The sequence below is a fragment of the Brienomyrus brachyistius genome, chromosome 18, assembly GCF_023856365.1.
Source record: "Brienomyrus brachyistius isolate T26 chromosome 18, BBRACH_0.4, whole genome shotgun sequence".
Classification (NCBI taxonomy): domain Eukaryota; kingdom Metazoa; phylum Chordata; class Actinopteri; order Osteoglossiformes; family Mormyridae; genus Brienomyrus; species Brienomyrus brachyistius.
Window position 1 is genome coordinate 16,033,659 of NC_064550.1, and position 19,642 is coordinate 16,053,300.

General features: G+C 42.9%; 1 protein-coding gene and 1 long non-coding RNA gene across 3 annotated transcripts; one reads left to right on the top strand and one right to left on the bottom strand.

Moving 5' to 3' along the window:
* Window positions 1-626: 626 nt before the first annotated feature.
* On the bottom strand, window positions 627-18,217 carry LOC125712585 (olfactory receptor 51F2-like). 2 transcript variants are annotated; one of them, XM_048982802.1, is made up of 2 exons: window positions 17,608-18,217; window positions 627-1,047 (listed from the first exon to the last, which is right to left on the bottom strand). In XM_048982802.1, exons 1-2 carry the CDS (start codon window positions 18,028-18,030, stop codon window positions 1,015-1,017), a joined length of 456 nt encoding a protein of 151 aa, XP_048838759.1. In that variant the 5' UTR covers window positions 18,031-18,217; the 3' UTR covers window positions 627-1,014. The 2 variants fall into 2 exon arrangements, with proteins under 2 accessions (XP_048838759.1, XP_048838760.1); XM_048982803.1 differs by lacking the exon at window positions 17,608-18,217 and adding an exon at window positions 10,816-11,425.
* LOC125712604 (uncharacterized) lies at window positions 13,705-14,685 on the top strand. The gene is made up of 2 exons (XR_007383354.1): window positions 13,705-13,948; window positions 14,157-14,685. It is a non-coding gene; the product is annotated as an uncharacterized LOC125712604 (long non-coding RNA).
* Window positions 18,218-19,642: the final 1,425 nt, after the last annotated feature.

Genomic DNA, 19,642 nt, shown 5'->3' on the forward strand with positions numbered 1-19,642 from the left:
ACTAAGTTTTGGGAAGCCATTCCAGAAGCTTAATGTTAGCCTGCTTTATACATTACAAAACCAGTTTTGATGTGTGTTTGAGATTGCTGTCCTGTTTCCAAGTTTCAACCATCTAGCTGTTGATTTGACGTGAAATTTGAAGAATTTGGAGGTACTTTAATGTTGTTTGTACCTTGTGGTACAATGTACATTGATATTTGACCTGTTGGTGACACTACAGACACGGATGGAATTGGCCCCAAATCTGACACTTGGATGCTTTCAGCTGCCCTCTAGCAACGTGACAAATTGGATCATAATCACCTGCTGCCATAGACTTCCATTGCAGATAGTATAACAGTGAAATGTTTGAACAATTACAGCAGGCAACTTGCATATTTGGTGCTTGGTCCCTAAATATATTTGGTTAAGACATTGAATTATGCCCAAATAGTCTAACTGATCACTGGGATGTGATTACATAAAACAGTTAAATTGCTTTTAATTGAAGACATATTCAGTTTGACCAGGTGAAATCTCTTAAATTTACAGATGTGCATGTGTTATTGATTGATTGATTGATTGATTGATTGACATTTTACCAAAGGAAGTCTTCCCTCATGCTGGAAAATATCACTTTTACTTAGGCGAAGCACATGTACAGATGTAGTGACATCACGTCCAGGCGTGGGTGCAGGTATGGCGGGATGCGTATGCAGAGTCCTAGGGGGGTTTATTGAGGACACACAAGGTACATACATGCAGCTGAGGGAACGGAGACCTCCAACGAACAGAACCACACAACAAATGCTCAACCTACCAGGTCTGACTTCAGACCGTACATAGAAAGGGTTAGACACAGGTACAGCACCTGTGGGCATTCAGGGTGGGATAACCGGCAATTACAAGACATACATAGGGGGCAGCGTGTGGCTCAGTGGGCTGTGCCTGTAATCAGAAGGTCGTAGGTTCAAACCCAGCCTCAGCCTGTGGGTCCTTGAGCAAGGCCCTTAACCCCCAGCTCCCTGGGCGCCGCTACGGGTGGCAGCCCTTCGCAGACAACTTCCTCTATGAAAAGAAAAAAAAAAAAGAGCAAGTTGTGGGAGGCGTAAAAGACAATTTCCCTACGGGGATCAATAAAAGTGTCAATTATTATTATTATTATTATTACTAAGGCAGTGGTTCTCAGACTCAGTCCCCGGGCCCCACTGCCCTGCTTGTTTTCCAGCTATCCCTGCTCTACACACTGCTGATTACCTGGATCAGGTGTGTTCAGTCAATCAGAAGCTGAAAGACAGCTGGGACTTGTGTGTGGGGCAGGGATAGCAGGAAAACAAGCAGGGCAGTGGGGCCCGAGGACCGAGTCTGAGAGTCACTAAAGTAACACAGTAGGTGAGCACATGTCATCACATGTTTATCATTTAGATAACACTGCGTGTTACAGGTAAAATTTTAAGAAGTAATTTAAATCAAATCAGGGGAAGTAAAATTTCAGATATATCCCTTATTTGTGAGTGTAATGCCTTCTTGGAAAAAGGCTGGTAAGGCAGGAGACAAAATTACACAGGCTTCCGGGTACGAACCAGATCTGTTTCTTAACGCAACAGGTACATACGGTTGCAATTTAGCGTCAGTTAATCAAATCGTTGTCTTAGTATGTTATACACACACACACACGTATCTATGTAAAGTCATTCTATGCATATAAAACACATGCATTATGAAACACATCGAAATACATCCGAATATTATTATTATACAGTAATAATAAAAGTACATACTGTACTGTTCTGTACCTCGAGCCGACGAAGCGCTTAAGCCACACAAAGTAACGCGCGCCTTCGCTGTTATGATTTATTGTGCCTAACTCGAATTTTTAATATAATAGACATCATGGCAGTTCGTTCTTAAGTACGAGTTGTATGTAATTTCGATGTTCTTAACCCGGGGACTGCTTCTACCATTAGTTTCAATAGTGAACAATTAAGCACTGACTGTTGAGATGAGATCTCGCGAAGGAGAATCAATGAGGAAAAACCAAAGTGGGGAGACGGCATGTCAGGCGCCACCAGCGAGGGTTTAACGTTTCCCACCTCGGTTGTTGTTCCTAGTAAGTGTGAAAAATCACCCTCACATTAGCTCGTAATTCGATCAACTTTATTAAATTACTGCCTTCGTATAACCCCCAACCCCCCAAATCTGAGGGATAGACCTACCTGTATTGCAAAGGAAAATAACATCTTACTTATAAAAATAAAAAAGCCATATATGGGAAATGACAAAGCAAATTCACATGCAAAATGTACAGTATAGTGTTGTGTGTTCATAAATTGGTAATAATTAAACTTTTTATGCCATCGTTCAGGCTAACAGAATGCTATGCTTTGAGGGTAGATGTTCCCACATATTCGCGGGATCTTGCACTCCTACCCCTCGCGAATGTAAAGAGATCACTGTATTTCCCTCGTGTACGCCAAGACTTGAGGGATACCTGTATTGCAAAGCAAAATCACGTCTTACTTTATTCATAAGGTAATTACAGATAAATTAAAAGAAAATTTACAGCATAGATTTAGTGAAGCAACTGACGTCATGCAGCTTGATGAAAGAGGACGTTTTTAACAGATATACTAAACACCTGTATAGTTTACCTACTGTATGTTGTCATAACCTGCTGATCAATATCTTTCCTAGTTTCATTAACTTTCCTAGATAGTAAATTACTAATGATTAGGTGAGCAATTATTTATTCACAGGTTAAATATTGGTGATAGACTTATCTTTGTTTTTATATATTAATCGCAAATATTGTAGATATAGTTTTTTTGAAAATTCAAGATCATAGATGAGGATGAGCAAAATTGCTATTTTGGTTTTATCACATGCCTTCGTAGAAGCCTCTTAATTTGCTCCATCACCTCCTCTGTCTTCAGCGAGTAAATGATAGGGTTCAGGAGGGCAGGTAAGACCATTGACAGTGATGTGTTAAGAATTCGAGTGTTAACTTCAATCGTGACGTTAATCCATGCAATGGTGTAAATCACCAGGATGGGCATGAAAAACATCGCTACCAGAATGAGGTGTGCAGTGCAGGTTCTCACTGCCTTCCATCGCCCTTCGGCAGAATTGATTCGGGAGATGGCGATAACAATGCACACATACGAGGCTAAGATGAATGCCAGGGGCACAAAAATGGTAATGACCATGATGAGTGTAGCAAACTTCCAGTTCACAGTGTTGTCAGTACAGGCCATTTTAAACACTGGGCCATGATCACAAAAGTAGCTTACAACCACGGGAATTGGCTTACAAAAGTACAGGCGAGTGATCAGAGCTACCATTGTACCCAGAAGAGTAAAGGCCAGGGCCCAGCAGAAAGCGACGACGCCCACCATTCGGGTGTTGGTGATGATGGTGCTGCTCCGTAGGGGAAAACAGATGGAGACCAGCCTCTCAAAAGCCAGGATAACCAAAGAATACGACTCTATGGTGTAGAAGGAGTGGATGAAGAACATCTGGGTCAGGCACAGGTTGTACGGCACAAACTGTGAGTTGAAGAGGAACTGATCGATGCATTTTGGCACGAGGGCAGTACTGTGGCTCACATCTATGACGGAAAGGCTGAACACGACCATGTACTTTGGCGTGTGAAGAGCCTTAGACTGCCATATCACCATCATCAGGAAAAAGTTCCCTAGAAGCGTTCCGATGTAAAGGACGCCCAAGAACATGAAATAAAAATTTGTGTCCTTCAGGCCCTGAAAACCCATAATGAAAAACCCAAACGGCTGGTAAACTGTCATGTTCCCCTCCATGGATTTTAGTTGGATAGAACTTTCTGGATTTTCTTCCTTAAAATGCTCCTGATTTATTTGGTTAAGCAAGCAGCTGGAAAGAATGAGAGATGCTTGGTAAATATTTTTTCAGAAATATCTTTTTCCTGTCCTGGCACCCATCTCTGTAATAAGACAGGGATGCAGTGGTACAGAAGTGCTGGTCCTTGGTTGTAATGGTAATGATTTCATCCTCGCTCTTTATATACATCTGCTGGTTAAGATAAATGGAACATGTACTTTCTCTGTAATACACGAGTGCCCCCTTGTGGATACTGTGAGGGATCAGGGTTCCCTTGATAATCATTTTTGCAATGACAGCAGTTACATTGAAAACAGAAACTATTTTGCATCGTTTTTGACTTTGAATGTATTAGTGTAATGTGACCAGTAGGTGGCACTAAGCCCAGAAAAGGATGGTAATGGAGGTTTACTGTTATGTTATTATCCATTTAAACAGAGATTCAAAAATCACTGGTTACATTTACTCAGACAAAAATATGTCTTAGTGAGTTAGTTGGATCACATAAGGACTTAGTGAGTTTTGGTTCTTAACAGTAACATATGATGAGGAGGCCTGACTTTATGACGAGGAGGCCTGACTTTATGATGAGGAGGCCTGACTTTATGATGAGGAGGCCTGACTTTAGGTCACTGATGGTCTCATCTCAAAAGAAATTTGCACTTCACACGTGCATGAAAAAGCCATTAACAGTCTTAGGCACATATATACCACTAATATGCCAAAGAATGCACTTCAGACTGCACTTTAAAAACAAGCATAAATATTAAAATAGATATTTTTCTTTAATTCTGCAGTAAGTCATGTCAGCGAAGTCTTCAAGCAGTGTAAGGTACATAAGTCTGAGGAGAAGAATTATGTGCACTAATCATGCTTAAACATAATAAAATGTATTTCTAATTAGCATTTAATGAGGTTAAGACACATGGGCACAAGTTTTGTATTTATGTTGATGTTAATTTCAAGATAAGATACTTCATAGATCCCAAATGGATATTTTTCTTTTGCATATAACAGCCAGGTTTATAACATACACAAGTACAAAAACACAGTGAAATACGAGAGACAAATATAAGCAGATACACACATTCACACTCAGGCACACATACAAACAGCACGCGGCCCCTTGTTTTTCAATGTGGAGATCGGCAAGACTGTGACACACTGTGTCTGTTTGTCAAAACAAAGTGCCCCCCCGAGATCTTCCTTCACTGACCTACTAATGAGGTTTTCTTAATGGGAGCCTGGGGGGGGGGGGGGGGGGGGTGACTGACAGCAGCTAAAGAAGTGAGGTGTGCAGTTTGGTGCAGAACACAGGACAGGAGAGAAAGATGATTATGACCAAAACATACAGATAAAGAGACACTTTACGATCCAAAGTCTTCAGCAGGTCAGATGTACCACATTATACTTTTCTTGTGTTTTCCTATCTGGGTCTGGCTGCAGAACACTGGGCGTCTCCCCTAGGAGGACCTCCACTGTGGGACAGGAAATCCACACCTGGCCCAGACATGGCATTACAGCAAACCATCCTGTTCAGGGCCTATGCCAGGCAGCACAGGTTAGAGAGCAGGAGTACACGCGTGGTGGGATGCCTGTCAGTCACAGGACACATAGACCCACAAATCCATACCCCAAGGGCATAGAGATGCCAAACAGCCTTTCGACTCCGGAAGATAGCAGAGGGCCCAATGAAAATGCAGGTGACACAGAGAGAGCATATAAACTCTGTATTCACATTGAACAAAGGCGGGATTCACACCTGCATTGTGTTACAGCTTCTGACCTTCGGAATCTACTCACCAACAAAAAAGCTTCCATCCTTACATTAACGGCTGAAATCCCAATGGTCAGGATTAATTAGACTCACTGATACTGACTGAAATGAGAATATTCCCAAAATGACATCACCACCCTCCACAAAATAATTTAAGTATTAATTACATGATTAATTACATCACTTATAACTTTTGCCCAGTGGGATAAAACAGTCATGTCAGGAAACAAGAACTACAGAGGTTCTGACGCAAGTAATATTTTTGTACATTAATGAAAACCTTCAGCAAATGGCACCCAAATAATCATGGTTCTAGTCAAAGGTGGGGTCTGTGTTGAGTAGCTCTAAGGCAGGTAAGGGTTTAGGCAAATACCCACCTGTTTAACAGTGAAAGATAAATTATGGACTTGGGTGTAATATAGGCAGCCAGCAAAGATTGGTCAGGAAGTGCTTTATACTCTAATGCAGGATTTCATGAAACAAACCGGATGCAGGTCAAAGGCACTGATGACATGAACGAGGCCCAAAATGAGACCGACAGTTTTTCTCTGTACTTTAAGCAGGAACAGGGACGGGTGTGTGCAGAAACTCTTTGGTGACATTACAGCGTCGGCTTCCTTTCCCCACCGCAGCGGAGAGCAGCCATGCAGGGACTTAGCTTCAGGCTACGCTGCAGGAGGTGGGCAGAGCTCTTTGGTGACATTACAGCGTCGGCTTCCTTTCCCCACCGCAGCGGAGAGCAGCCATGCAGGGACTTAGCTTCAGGTTACGCTGCAGGAGGTGGGCAGAGCTCTTTGGTGACATTACAGCGTCGGCTTCCTTTCCCCACCGCAGCGGAGAGCAGCCATGCAGGGACTTAGCTTCAGGCTACGCTGCAGGAGGTGGGCAGAGCTCTTTGGTGACATTACAGCGTCGGCTTCCTTTCCCCACCGCAGCGGAGAGCAGCCATGCAGGGACTTAGCTTCAGGTTACGCTGCAGGAGGTGGGCAGAGCTCTTCCACTCTTAAGTGGGTCCAAGAGCATTTAGCAGCCCTGAAGATTAGTGCCACTGACCAAAATGCTTTGTGACATCAATGAATCAGCCATTGGCTTCGAGTTAGGGGAGCCGAAAAGGAGCGCAGGTGTTGCATCACCTCCAGTGCCTTGGCGGTGGGTCACCAGAGAATGGGTGACGATTGTTTTCTCCAGCTCAGGTGCACAAATGTTCTGTTGGCTTTGATTGGGTTTTGTTTAACATATTTCTATTCATAATGAGGTAGTGTATAAGAATTAGATGGGCTGTTTCCATAGCAATGACTATACTAATGATGCAGGATGTGAAAGGTTACACATCACTGCACCATTTCTTACACTATTTGCTACCTTTTCTGTGGCAGATTGCTCAACTGTTACAGCATTGGGACCTGCATCTAAAATATTGCCATTTAATGTCCTTTAAGGGGTTTTACTGTTATATCATGAAGGCAGGAGATCCAGGGGGGGGTCACAGAGGAAATAATCAATGGGGGTGGGATTCAAGATGTGCCATGCCAGCAGCCAACAACACCCCTCTGGACCAGGCCCCTCCTCGTCTACCAAAAACTGGAGCCCCCGTCAGTCAGCCTGGGCGGAGGAGGTGGCAGCACCAGAGAGGGGGAGGGGCTAATGGACATGGAAGTTTGGGTGAACATACCATATGACTTACTGGCAACTTCAGACAAACTGCTGTGGGACTGATTACCATGGTGATGGGGAAAGGCGCTACAAACAGCATGCAAGCAGTGTTCATTTTGTTGATGCCAACAAAGATATTAAATTAATGAAAACGAGATGATAAAATTTAATTCATAACGGCAAAAACTATTATAAAATGTACTTATACTTTTGTAAACTAATAAAAATGGGATGAAAATTACAGAAACTGAAGCTGGCAGCATGGTGGTGCAGTGGTTAGTACTGTTGCCTCACACCTTTGGGACCCGGGTTCGAGTTTCTGCCAGGGTCACATGTGTGTGGAGTTTGCATGTTCTTCCCACATTGTGGGGTTTCCTCCAGGTACTCTGGTTTCCCCCCTCTGTCCAAAGACATGCTGAGGGTAATTGGACTTACAAAATTATATAATTATTATAGGTCTGCATGTGTGAGTGAATGGTATGTGAGTGTGCCCTGCGATGGGCTGGCCCCCAATCCTGGGTTGTTCCCTGCCTCGTGCCCGTTGCTTCCGGGATAGGCTCCGGACCCCCCGCGACCCAGTAGGATAAGCGGTTTGGAAAAAGGATGGAAATTTGAAAGTGATCCAGTTATAAGTTGTATCTTTAGTTGGTCTTGATTGTAATTCCTGATGATTGGATATGATTGATCTAGCAGCTTTAAGCATATAAATCATAGTTCTGTCTTTGTATACCAGCTAGGCGTTGCACAGCTTCAGATTCAACAGTTGCATTCCGAAAGTTGAGTCAGTCATGCAAAATCTCTTCCACCGTACAAATTCCTTCCTCCTGTGCAATGGTGACCAGCCGTTTGGTCGATGAGGCAATCATGATGGTACAATCACGAGTATCAAGCTACCCTGTATGTTTTTACAAAGGACGACTGCAATGGCCAATTGGTTGGGTGCCCTTCTGCATCATTAAATAAACTCCAGTTGGTACAGAATGCAGAGTCCTGACAAGGACTAGGAAACCTGGGCATGTCAGTCCAGTACTGGCCTCACTCCACTGGCTTCCAGTTAGGTCTCATACCGACTGTAAGGTACTGCTGCTTACCTACAATGCACTTTGCTCTCAAGGGGCGAAATACCTGCCGGTGTCTGGGGTGGAACAGAGAGACACAGAGAGAACATACAAGCATTCAGTTTGACCAGGTGACATTTACATTTATTGAATTTATAGATCTGCATGTTTTTTTTTTGTCATTTTACCAAAGAAAATCCAACCTCGTCCTGGAAAATGTTACTTATGCAAAGCACACACACGACTGTCACATGACAGCCAGGCACATCTACAGGGAACCCAGGATGCTTATGCTGAGTCCAGGTCCCCACAACCACACACAACAAATGCTCAACCTACAGCTCAGGTTTAAGACCTTACATATAAAGGGTAAGACACAGGTGCAAGTCATGTGGGCATTCAGGGTAGGATAACCGGCAATCACAAGACACACTAAGACATCAGGTAAGCTAGACAGAGTATACGTATGCATGACATTGCATGTTCATCATTTAAATAACACTGGCTGTTACATGTAAAATCAAACAAGAAATAGATGGAAATAAAATCATTGGAAGGAAAATTCAGATATAGCTCCTATTTACAGGTGTAATGCCTTCTTGGGAATGGGCTGGACAGGCAGAGGATTGAGTTACAGGCTGGTCACAAATCAGATTGGATCCCTAAATCGAATTTGTAAGTTAAGTCAGAACAGGCGTATGCAGTTTCTATTTAGTGTCAGTTAGTTAAATGTTTGTCTCGATACGTAGTACAGTAAAACCGAGTGACTTGGTTTGCGAGTGTTTTGCGAGACGACCAAATTTTAAAAATAAATTTTAACTTGATTAAGGGCAATGTCTTGCAATACGAGTATTACGTATACGCTTTGTCTGTCGAGCATCACATGATCAGAGCTGAGCCGATGGTTTGCTCTCTCTCTCGCTGCGGGATTGTGGGTAATCGTCTCACTGTGGCATTGTGGGTAATGGTCTCCAATGCTCAATCACAGTCGGCATCTCCCATGCTCGGTCTCAGTCGGGGTGCCTCACTCATATAGTGAATATTTAATAGAAAAGCACCACCCAAATAAGGGTGTAGCAGTGCGAGGGAGGAATCTGTTTAACGACAATGCAATGTCCACATTTCCGCGAAATAAAGGGAGGCATAGCGGCTGTCACCCCCGGACAGGTTCCTTGTTAAAGTCGCAACAAAAAAAAAGATTCCAGTGAACCAGCAGATAGCAGTGATTCCGTTAGTTATAGTGAAAGTCGTCCTACAAAATATCCCTTCTCTTCTCCTCTCTCGCCTCACTCACACCATCCACGATTTTTTGCAAATTTAAAGTGCAGGTTAATTTGTTTTACATGCATATTTTTACTTCATGTTTTATATTAATCATTTTTATAGGAATATTTTTGGGTTGTGGAATGAATCATCTAAGTTTCCATTATTTCTTATGGGAAAATTTAAGAACATAAGAACTATACAAACGAGAGGAGGCCATTCGGCCCATCAAGCTCGCTTGGGGAGAACTAAACTAATAGCTGAGTCGTTAAAATCTTATCTAGCTCTGATTTAAAGGAACCCAAGGATTCAGCTTGCACTACATTATCAGGAAGGCTATTCCATACTCTGACTACGCGCTGTGTAAAGAAGTGCTTCCTTAAATCCAGCTTGAAATGTTCTCCCGCTAATTTCCACCTATGGCCACGAGTTCGTGTATTTAAACTAATGCTGAAGTAACTATTTGGTTGAACAGCATCCAAACCTGTTAGAATCTTATATACCTGGATCATGTCCCCCCTCAGTCTCCTTTGCTTGAGACTGAACAGATTTAGCTCAAGTAACCTTGCTTTGATGTATGAGTGCTTTGGATTACGAGCAAGGTTCTTGAATGAATTATGCTAGCAATCCGAGGTTTTACTGTAAATACTTTACCTTTCTATCTTTATATTCAAGATCATAATTAAGAATGTACTAAAAGTACTGTTTTGGTCTTATCACATGCTTTCGTAGAAGCCTCTTAATTTGCTCCATCACCTCCTCTGTCTTCAGCGAATAAATTATAGGGTTCAGGAGGGCAGGTAAGACCATTGACAGTGATGTGTTAAGAATTCGGGTGTTAACTTCAATCGTGACGTTAATCCATGCAATGGTGTAAATCACCAGGATGGGCATGAAAAACATCGCTACCAGAATGAGGTGTGCAGTGCAGGTTCTCACTGCCTTCCATCGCCCTTCGGCAGAATTGATTCGGGAGATGGCGATAACAATGCACACATACGAGGCTAAGATGAATGCCAGGGGCACAAAAATGACAACGATCATGGATAGAGTAGTAATCTTCCAGTTCACAGTGTTGTCAGTACAGGCCATTTTAAACACTGGGCCATGATCACAAAAGTAGCTTACAACCACGGGAATTGGCTTACAAAAGTACAGCCGAGTGATCAGAGCTACCATTGTAGCCAGAAGAGTAAAGGCCAGGGCCCAGCAGAAAGCGACGACGCCCACCATTCGGGTGTTGGTGATGATGGTGCTGCTCCGCAGGGGGAAACAGATGGAGACCAGCCTCTCAAAAGCCAGGATAACCAAAGAATACGACTCTATGGTGTAGAAGGAGTGGATGAAGAACATCTGGGTCAGGCACAGGTTGTACGACACAAATTGTGAGTTGAAGAGAAACTGATCGATGCATTTTGGCACAAGGGCAGTACTGTGGCTCACATCTATGACGGAAAGGCTGAACACGACCATGTACTTTGGCGTGTGAAGAGCCTCAGACTGCCATATCACCATCATCAGGAAAAAGTTCCCTAGAAGCGTTCCGATGTAAAGGACGCCCAAGAACATGAAATAATAATTAGTGTCCTTCAGGCCCTGAAAGCCCATAATGAAAAACCCAAACGGCTGGTAAACTGTCGTGTTCCCCTCCATGGATTTTAGTTGGATAGAACTTTCTGGATTTTCTTCCTTAAAATGCTCCTGATTTATTTGGTTAAGCAAGCAGCTGGAAAGAATGAGAGATGCTTGGTAAATATTTTTTCAGAAATATCTTTTTCCTGTCTTGGCACCCATCTCTGTAATAAGACAGGGATGCAGTGGCACAGAAGTGCTGGTCCTTGGTTGTAGAGGGAATGATTTCATCCTCGGTCTTTATATACATCTGCTGGTTAAGATAAATGGAACATGTACTTTCTCTGTAATACACGAGTGCCCCCTTGTGGATACTGTGAGGGATCAGGGTTCCCTTGACAATCATTTTTGCAATGACAGCAGTTACATCGAAAACAGAAAGTATTTTGCATCGTTTTTGACTTTGAATGTATTAGTGTAATGTGACCAGTAGGTGGCACTAAGCCCAGAAAAGAATGGTAATGGAGGTTTACTGTTATGTTATTATCCAATTTCCCAGAGATTCATAAATCACTGGTTACATTTACTCGTTCCAAAAATATGTCTTAGTGAGTTAGTTGGATCACATAAGGACTTTGTGAGTTTTGGTTCTCAACAGTAACATATGATGAGGAAGCCTGACTTTATGATGAGGAGGCCTGACTTTATGATGAGGAGGCCTGACTTTAGGTCACTGACAGTCTCATCTCAAAAGATGACAAAAAACGGAGTAAGTTTTGGAAATTTGCACTTCACACGTGCATTAAAAAGCCATTAACAGTCTTAGGCACATATATACCACTAATATGCCAAAGAATGCACTTCAGACTGCACTTTAAAAACAAGCATAAATATTAAAATAGATGTTTTTCTCCCAAAGGACACTAATTCTGCAGTAAGTCATGTCAGCGAAGTCTTCAAGCAGTGTAAGGTACATAAGTCTGAGGAGAAGAATTATGTGCACTAATCATGCTTAAACATAATAAAATGTATTTCTAATTAGCATTTAATGAGGTTAAGACACATGGGCACAAGTTTTGTATTTATGTTGATGTTAATTTCAAGACAAGATACTTCATAGATCCCAAATGGATATTTTTCTTTTGCATATAACAGCCAGATTTATAACATGCACAAGTACAAAAACACATTGAAATACGAGAGACAAATATAAGCAGATACACACATTCACAGTCAGGCACACATGCAAACAGCACGCGGCCCCTTGTTTTTCAATGTGGAGATCGGCAAGACTGTGACACACTGTGTCTGTTTGTCAAAACAAAGTGCCCCCCCGAGATCTTCCTTCACTGACCTACTAATGAGGTTTTCTTTAGATCGCTCTTAATGGGAGCCTGGGGGGGGGGGGAGGGGGGTGACTGACAGCAGCTAAAGAAGTGAGGTGTGCAGTTTGGTGCAGAACACAGGACAGGAGAGAAAGATGATTATGACCAAAACATACAGATAAAGAGACACTTTACGATCCAAAGTCTTCAGCAGGTCAGATGTACCACATTATACGTTTCTTGTGTTTCCCTATCTGGGTCTGGCTGCAGAACACTGGGCGTCTCCCCTAGGAGGACCTCCACTGTGGGACAGGAAATCCACACCTGGCCCAGACATGGCATTACAGCAAACCATCCTGTTCAGGGCCTATGCCAGGCAGCACAGGTTAGAGAGCAGGAGTACACGCGTGGTGGGATGCCTGCCAGTCACAGGACACATAGACCCACAAATCCATACACCAAGGGTATAGAGATGCCAAACAGCCTTTCGACTCTGGAAGATAGCAGAGGGCCCAGTGAAAATGCAGGTGACACAGAGAGACCATATAAACTCTGTATTCACATGCAACAGAGGCGGGATTCACACCTGCATTGTGTTATAGCTTCTGACCTTCGGAATGTACTCACCAACAAAAAAGCTTCCATCCTTACATTAACGGCTAAAATCCCAATGGTCAGGATTAATTAGACTCACTGATACTGACTGAAATGAGAATATTCCCAAAATGACATCACCACCCTCCACAAAATAATTTAAGTATTAATTACATGATTAATTATATCACTTATAACTTTTGCCCAGTGGGATAAAACAGTCATGTCAGGAAACAAGAACTACAGAGGTTCTGACGCAAGTAATATTTTTGTACATTAATGAAAACCTTCAGCAAATGGCACCCAAATAATCATGGTTCTAGTCAAAGGTGGGGTCTGTGTTGAGTAGCTCTAAGGCAGGTAAGGGTTTAGGCAAATACCCACCTGTTCAACAGTGAAAGATAAATTATGGACTTGGTTGTAATATAGGCAGCCAGCAAAGATTGGTCAGGAAGTGCTTTATACTCTAATGCAGGATTTAATGAAACAAACCGGATGCAGGTCAAAGGCACTGATGACATGAACGAGGTCCAAAATGAGACCGACAGTTTTTCTCTGTACTTTCAGCAGGAACAGGGATGGGTGTGTGCAGAAACTCTTTGGTGACATTACAGCGTCGGCTTCCTTTCCCCACCGCAGCGGAGAGCAGCCATGCAGGGACTTAGCTTCAGGCTACGCTGCAGGAGGTGGGCAGAGCTCTTCCACTCTTAAGTGGGTCCAAGAGCATTTAGCAGCCCTGAAGATTAGTGCCACTGACCTAAATGCTTTGTGACATCAATGAATCAGCCATTGGCTTCGAGTTAGGGGAGCCGAAAAGGAGCGCAGGTGTTGCATCACCTCCAGTGCCTTGGCGGTGGGTCACCAGAGAATGGGTGAGGATTGTTTTCTCCAGCTCAGGTGCACAAATGTTCTGTTGGCTTTGATTGGGTTTTGTTTAACATATTTCTATTCATAATGAGCTAGTGTATAAGAATTAGATGGGCTGTTTCCATAGCAATGACTATACTAATGATGCAGGATGTGAAAGGTTACACATCACTGCACCATTTCTTACACTATTTGCTACCTTTTCTGTGGCAGATTGCTCAACTGTTACAGCATTGGGACCTGCATCTAAAATATTGCCATTTAATGTCCTTTAAGGGGTTTTACTGTTATATCATGAAGGCAGAAGATCCAGGGGGGGGTCACAGAGGAAATAATCAATGGGGGTGGGATTCAAGATGTGCCATGCCAGCAGCCAACAACACCCCTCTGGACCAGGCACCTCCTCGTCTACCAAAAACTGGAGCCCCCGTCAGTCAGCCTGGGCGGAGGAGGTGGCAGCACCAGAGAGGGGGAGGGGCTAATGGACATGGAAGTTTGGGTGAACATACCATATGACTTACTGGCAACTTCAGACAAACTGCTGTGGGACTGATTACCATGGTGATGGGGAAAGGCGCTACAAACAGCATGCAAGCAGTGTTCATTTTGTTGATGCCAAGAAAGATATTAAATTAATGAAAACGAGATGATAAAATTTAATTTATAACGGCAAAAACTATTATAAAATGTACTTATACTTTTGTAAACTAATAAAAATGGGATGAAAATTTCAGAAACTGAAGCTGACAGCATGGTGGTGCAGTGGTTAGTACTGTTGCCTCACACCTTTGGGACCCGGGTTCGAGTTTCCGCCAGGGTCACATGTGTGTGGAGTTTGCATGTTCTTCCCATGTTGTGGGGTTTCCTCCGGGTACTCTGGTTTCCCCCCTCTGTCCAAAGACATGCTGAGGGTAATTGGACTTACTAAATTATATAATTATTATAGGTCTGCATGTGTGAGTGAATGGTATGTGAGTGTGCCCTGCGATGGGCTGGCCCCCCATCCTGGGTTGTTCCCTGCCTCTTGCCCGTTGCTTCCGGGATAGGCTCCGGACCCCCCGCGACCTAGTAGGATAAGCGGTTTGGAAAAAGGATGGAAATTTGAAAGTGATCCAGTTATAAGTTGTATCTTTAGTTGGTCTTGATTGTAATTCCTAATGATTGGATATGATTGATCTAGCAGCTTTAAGCATATAAATCATAGTTCTGTCTTTGTATACCAGCTAGGCGTTGCACAGCTTCAGATTCAACAGTTGCATTCCGAAAGTTGAGTCAGTCATGCAAAATCTCTTCCACCGTACAAATTCCTTCCTCCTGTGCAGTGGTGACCAGCCGTTTGGTCGATGAGGCAATCATGATGGTACAATCACGAGTATCAAGCTACCCTGTATGTTTTTACAAAGGACGACTGCAATGGCCAATTGGTTGGGTGCCCTTCTGCATCATTAAATAAACTCCAGTTGGTACAGAATGCAGAGTCCTGACAAGGACTAGGAAACCTGGGCATGTCAGTCCAGTACTGGCCTCACTCCACTGGCTTCCAGTTAGGTCTCATACCGACTGTAAGGTACTGCTGCTTACCTACAATGCACTTTGCTCTCAAGGGGCGAAATACCTGCCGGTGTCTGGGGTGGAACAGAGAGACACAGAGAGAACATACAAGCATTCAGTTTGACCAGGTGACATTTACATTTATTGAATTTATAGATCTGCATGTTTTTTTTTTGTCATTTTACCAAAGAAAATCCAACCTCGTCCTGGAAAATGTTACTTATGCAAAGCACACACACGACTGTCACATGACAGCCAGGCACATCTACAGGGAACCCAGGATGCTTATGCTGAGTCCAGGTCCCCACAACCACACACAACAAATGCTCAACCTACAGCTCAGGTTTAAGACCTTACATACAAAGGGTAAGACACAGGTGCAAGTCATGTGGGCATTCAGGGTAGGATAACCGGCAATCACAAGACACACTAAGACATCAGGTAAGCTGGACAGAGTATACATATGCATGACATTGCATGTTCATCATTTAAATAACACTGGCTGTTACATGTAAAATCAAACAAGAAATAGATGGAAATAAAATCATTGGAAGGAAAATTCAGATATAGCTCCTATTTACAGGTGTAATGCCTTCTTGGGAATGGGCTGGACAGGCAGAGGATTGAGTTACAGGCTGGTCACAAATCAGATTGGATCTCTAAATCGAATTTGTAAGTTAAGTCAGAACAGGCGTATGCAGTTTCTATTTAGTGTCAGTTAGTTAAATGTTTGTCTCGATACGTAGTACAGTAAAACCGAGTGACTTGGTTTGCGAGTGTTTTGCGAGACGACCAAATTTTTTTAATAAATTTAAACTTGATAAATGGGCCATGTCTTGCAATACGAGTATTACGTATACGCTTTGTCTGTCGAGCATCACATGATCAGAGCTGAGCCGATGGTTCGCTCTCTCTCTCTCGCTGCGGGATTGTGGGTAATCGTCTCACTGTGGCATTGTGGGTAATGGTCTCCAATGCTCAATCGCAGTCGGCATCTCCCATGCTTGGTCTCAGTCGGGGTGCCTCACTCATATAGTGAATATTTAATAGAAAAGCACCACCCAAATAAGGGTGTAGCAGTGCGAGGGAGGAATCTGTTTAACGTCAATGCAATGTCCACATTTCCGCGAAATAAAGGGAGGCATAGCGGCTGTCACCCCCGGACAGATTCCTTGTTAAAGTCGCAACAAAAAAAAAGATTCCAGTGAGCCAACAGATAGCAGTGATTCCGTTAGTTATAGTGAAAGTCGTCCTACAAAATATCCCTTCTCTTCTCCTCTCTCGCCTCACTCACACCATCCACGATTTTTTTGCAAATGTAAAGTGCAGGTTAATTTGTTTTACATGCATATTTTTACTTCATGTTTTATATTAATCATTTTTATAGGAATATTTTTGGGTTGTGGAATGAATCATCTAAGTTTCCATTATTTCTTATGGGAAAATTTGCTTTGATGTATGAGTGCTTTGGATTATGAGCAAGGTTTTTGAACGAATTATGCTAGCAATCCGAGGTTTTCGGAGGTTTATTCAAGGTTTATTTCGAGGTTTATTCACGATCATAATTAAGAATGTACTAAAAGTACTGTTTTGGTCTTATCACATGCTTTCGTAGAAGCCTCTTAATTTGCTCCATCACCTCCTCTGTCTTTAGCGAATAAATGATAGGGTTCAGGAGGGCAGGTAAGACCATTGACAGTGATGTGTTAAGAATTCGGGTGTTAACTTCAATCGTGATGTTAATCCATGCAATGGTGTAAATCACCAGGATGGGCATGAAAAATATCGCTACCAGAATGAGGTGTGCAGTGCAGGTTCTCACTGCCTTCCATCGCCCTTCGGCAGAATTGATTCGGGAGATGGCGATAACAATGCACACATACGAGGCTAAGATGAATGCCAGGGGCACAAAAATGACAACGATCAAGGATAGAGTAGTAATCTTCCAGTTTACAGTGTTGTCAGTACAGGCCATTTTAAACACTGGGCCATGATCACAAAAGTAGCTTACAACCATGGGAATTGGCTTACAAAAGTACAAGCGAGTGATCAGAGCTACCATTGTAGCCAGAAGAGTAAAGGCCAGGGCCCAGCAGAAAGCGACGACGCCCACCATTCGGGTGTTGGTGATGATGGTGCTGCTCCGCAGGGGAAAACAGATGGAGACCAGCCTCTCAAAAGCCAGGATAACCAAAGAATACGACTCTATGGTGTAGAAGGAGTGGATGAAGAACATCTGGGTCAGGCACAGGTTGTACGACACAAATTGTGAGTTGAAGAGGAACTGATCGATGCATTTTGGCACGAGGGCAGTACTGTGGCTCACATCTATGACGGAAAGGCTGAACACGACCATGTACTTTGGCGTGTGAAGAGCCTCAGACTGCCATATCACCATCATCAGGAAAAAGTTCCCTAGAAGCGTTCCGATGTAAAGGACGCCCAAGAACATGAAATAATAATTAGTGTCCTTCAGGCCCTGAAAGCCCATAATGAAAAACCCAAACGGCTGGTAAACTGTCGTGTTCCCCTCCATTGATTTTAGTTGGTTAGAACTTTCTGGATTTTCTTCCTTAAAATGCTCCTGATTTATTTGGTTAAGCAAGCAGCTGGAAAGAATGAGAGATGCTTGGTAAATATTTTTTCAGAAATATCTTTTTCCTGTCTTGGCACCCATCTCTGTAATAAGACAGGGCTGCAGTGGCACAGAAGTGCTGGTCCTTGGTTGTAGAGGGAATGATTTCATCCTCGGTCTTTATATACATCTGCTGGTTAAGATAAATGGAACATGTACTTTCTCTGTAATACACGAGTGCCCCCTTGTGGATACTGTGAGGGATCAGGGTTCCCTTGACAATCATTTTTGCAATGACAGCAGTTACATTGAAAACAGAAAGTATTTTGCATCGTTTTTGACTTTGAATGTATTAGTGTAATGTGACCAGTAGGTGGCACTAAGCCCAGAAAAGGATGGAGGTTTACTGTTATGTTATTATCCAATTTCCCAGAGATTCATAAATCACTGGTTACATTTACTCAGACAAAAATATGTCCTTGTGAGTTAGTTGGATCACATAAGGACTTTGTGAGGTTTGGTTCTTAACAGAAACATATGATGAGGAGGCCTGACTTTATGATGAGGAGGCCTGACTTTAGGTCACTGACAGTCTCATCTCAAAAGATGACAAAAAACTGAGCAAGTTTTGGAAATTTGCACTTCACACGTGCATTAAAAAGCCATTAACAGTCTTAGGCACATATATACCACTAATATGCCAAAGAATGCACTTCAGACTGCACTTTAAAAACAAGCATAAATATTAAAATAGATGTTTTTCTCCCAAAGGACACTAATTCTGCAGTAAGTCATGTCAGCGAAGTCTTCAAGCAGTGTAAGGTACATAAGTCTGAGGAGAAGAATTATGTGCACTAATCATGCTTAAACATAATAAAATGTATTTCTAATTAGCATTTAATGAGGTTAAGACACATGGGCACAAGTTTTGTATTTATGTTGATGTTAATTTCAAGATAAGATACTTCATAGATCCCAAATGGATATTTTTCTTTTGCATATAACAGCCAGATTTATAACATGCACAAGTACAAAAACACAGTGAAATACGAGAGACAAATATAAGCAGATACACACATTCACACTCAGGCACACATGCAAACAGCACGCGGCCCCTTGTTTTTCAATGTGGAGATCGGCAAGACTGTGACACACTGTGTCTGTTTGTCAAAACAAAGTGCCCCCCCGAGATCTTCCTTCACTGACCTACTAATGAGGTTTTCTTTAGATCGCTCTTAATGGGAGCCTGGGGGGGGGGGGGGGTGACTGACAGCTAAAGAAGTGAGGTGTGCAGTTTGGTGCAGAACACAGGACAGGAGAGAAAGATGATTATGACCAAAACATACAGATAAAGAGACACTTTACGATCCAAAGTCTTCAGCAGGTCAGATGTACCACATTATACGTTTCTTGTGTTTCCCTATCTGGGTCTGGCTGCAGAACACTGGGCGTCTCCCCTAGGAGGACCTCCACTGTGGGACAGGAAATCCACACCTGGCCCAGACATGGCATTACAGCAAACCATCCTGTTCAGGGCCTATGCCAAGCAGCACAGGTTAGAGAGCAGGAGTAC

Coding starts and splice junctions, on each gene's coding strand:
- LOC125712585 (XM_048982802.1), bottom strand. CDS start 18,030: ATGGAGGGGAACACGACAGTTTACCAGCCGTTTGGGTTTTTCATTATG. Junction 1,048..17,607: donor TCATCACCAACACCCGAATG/GTGGGCGTCGTC, acceptor TTCTTTTCATAG/AGGAAGTTGTCTGCGAAGGG.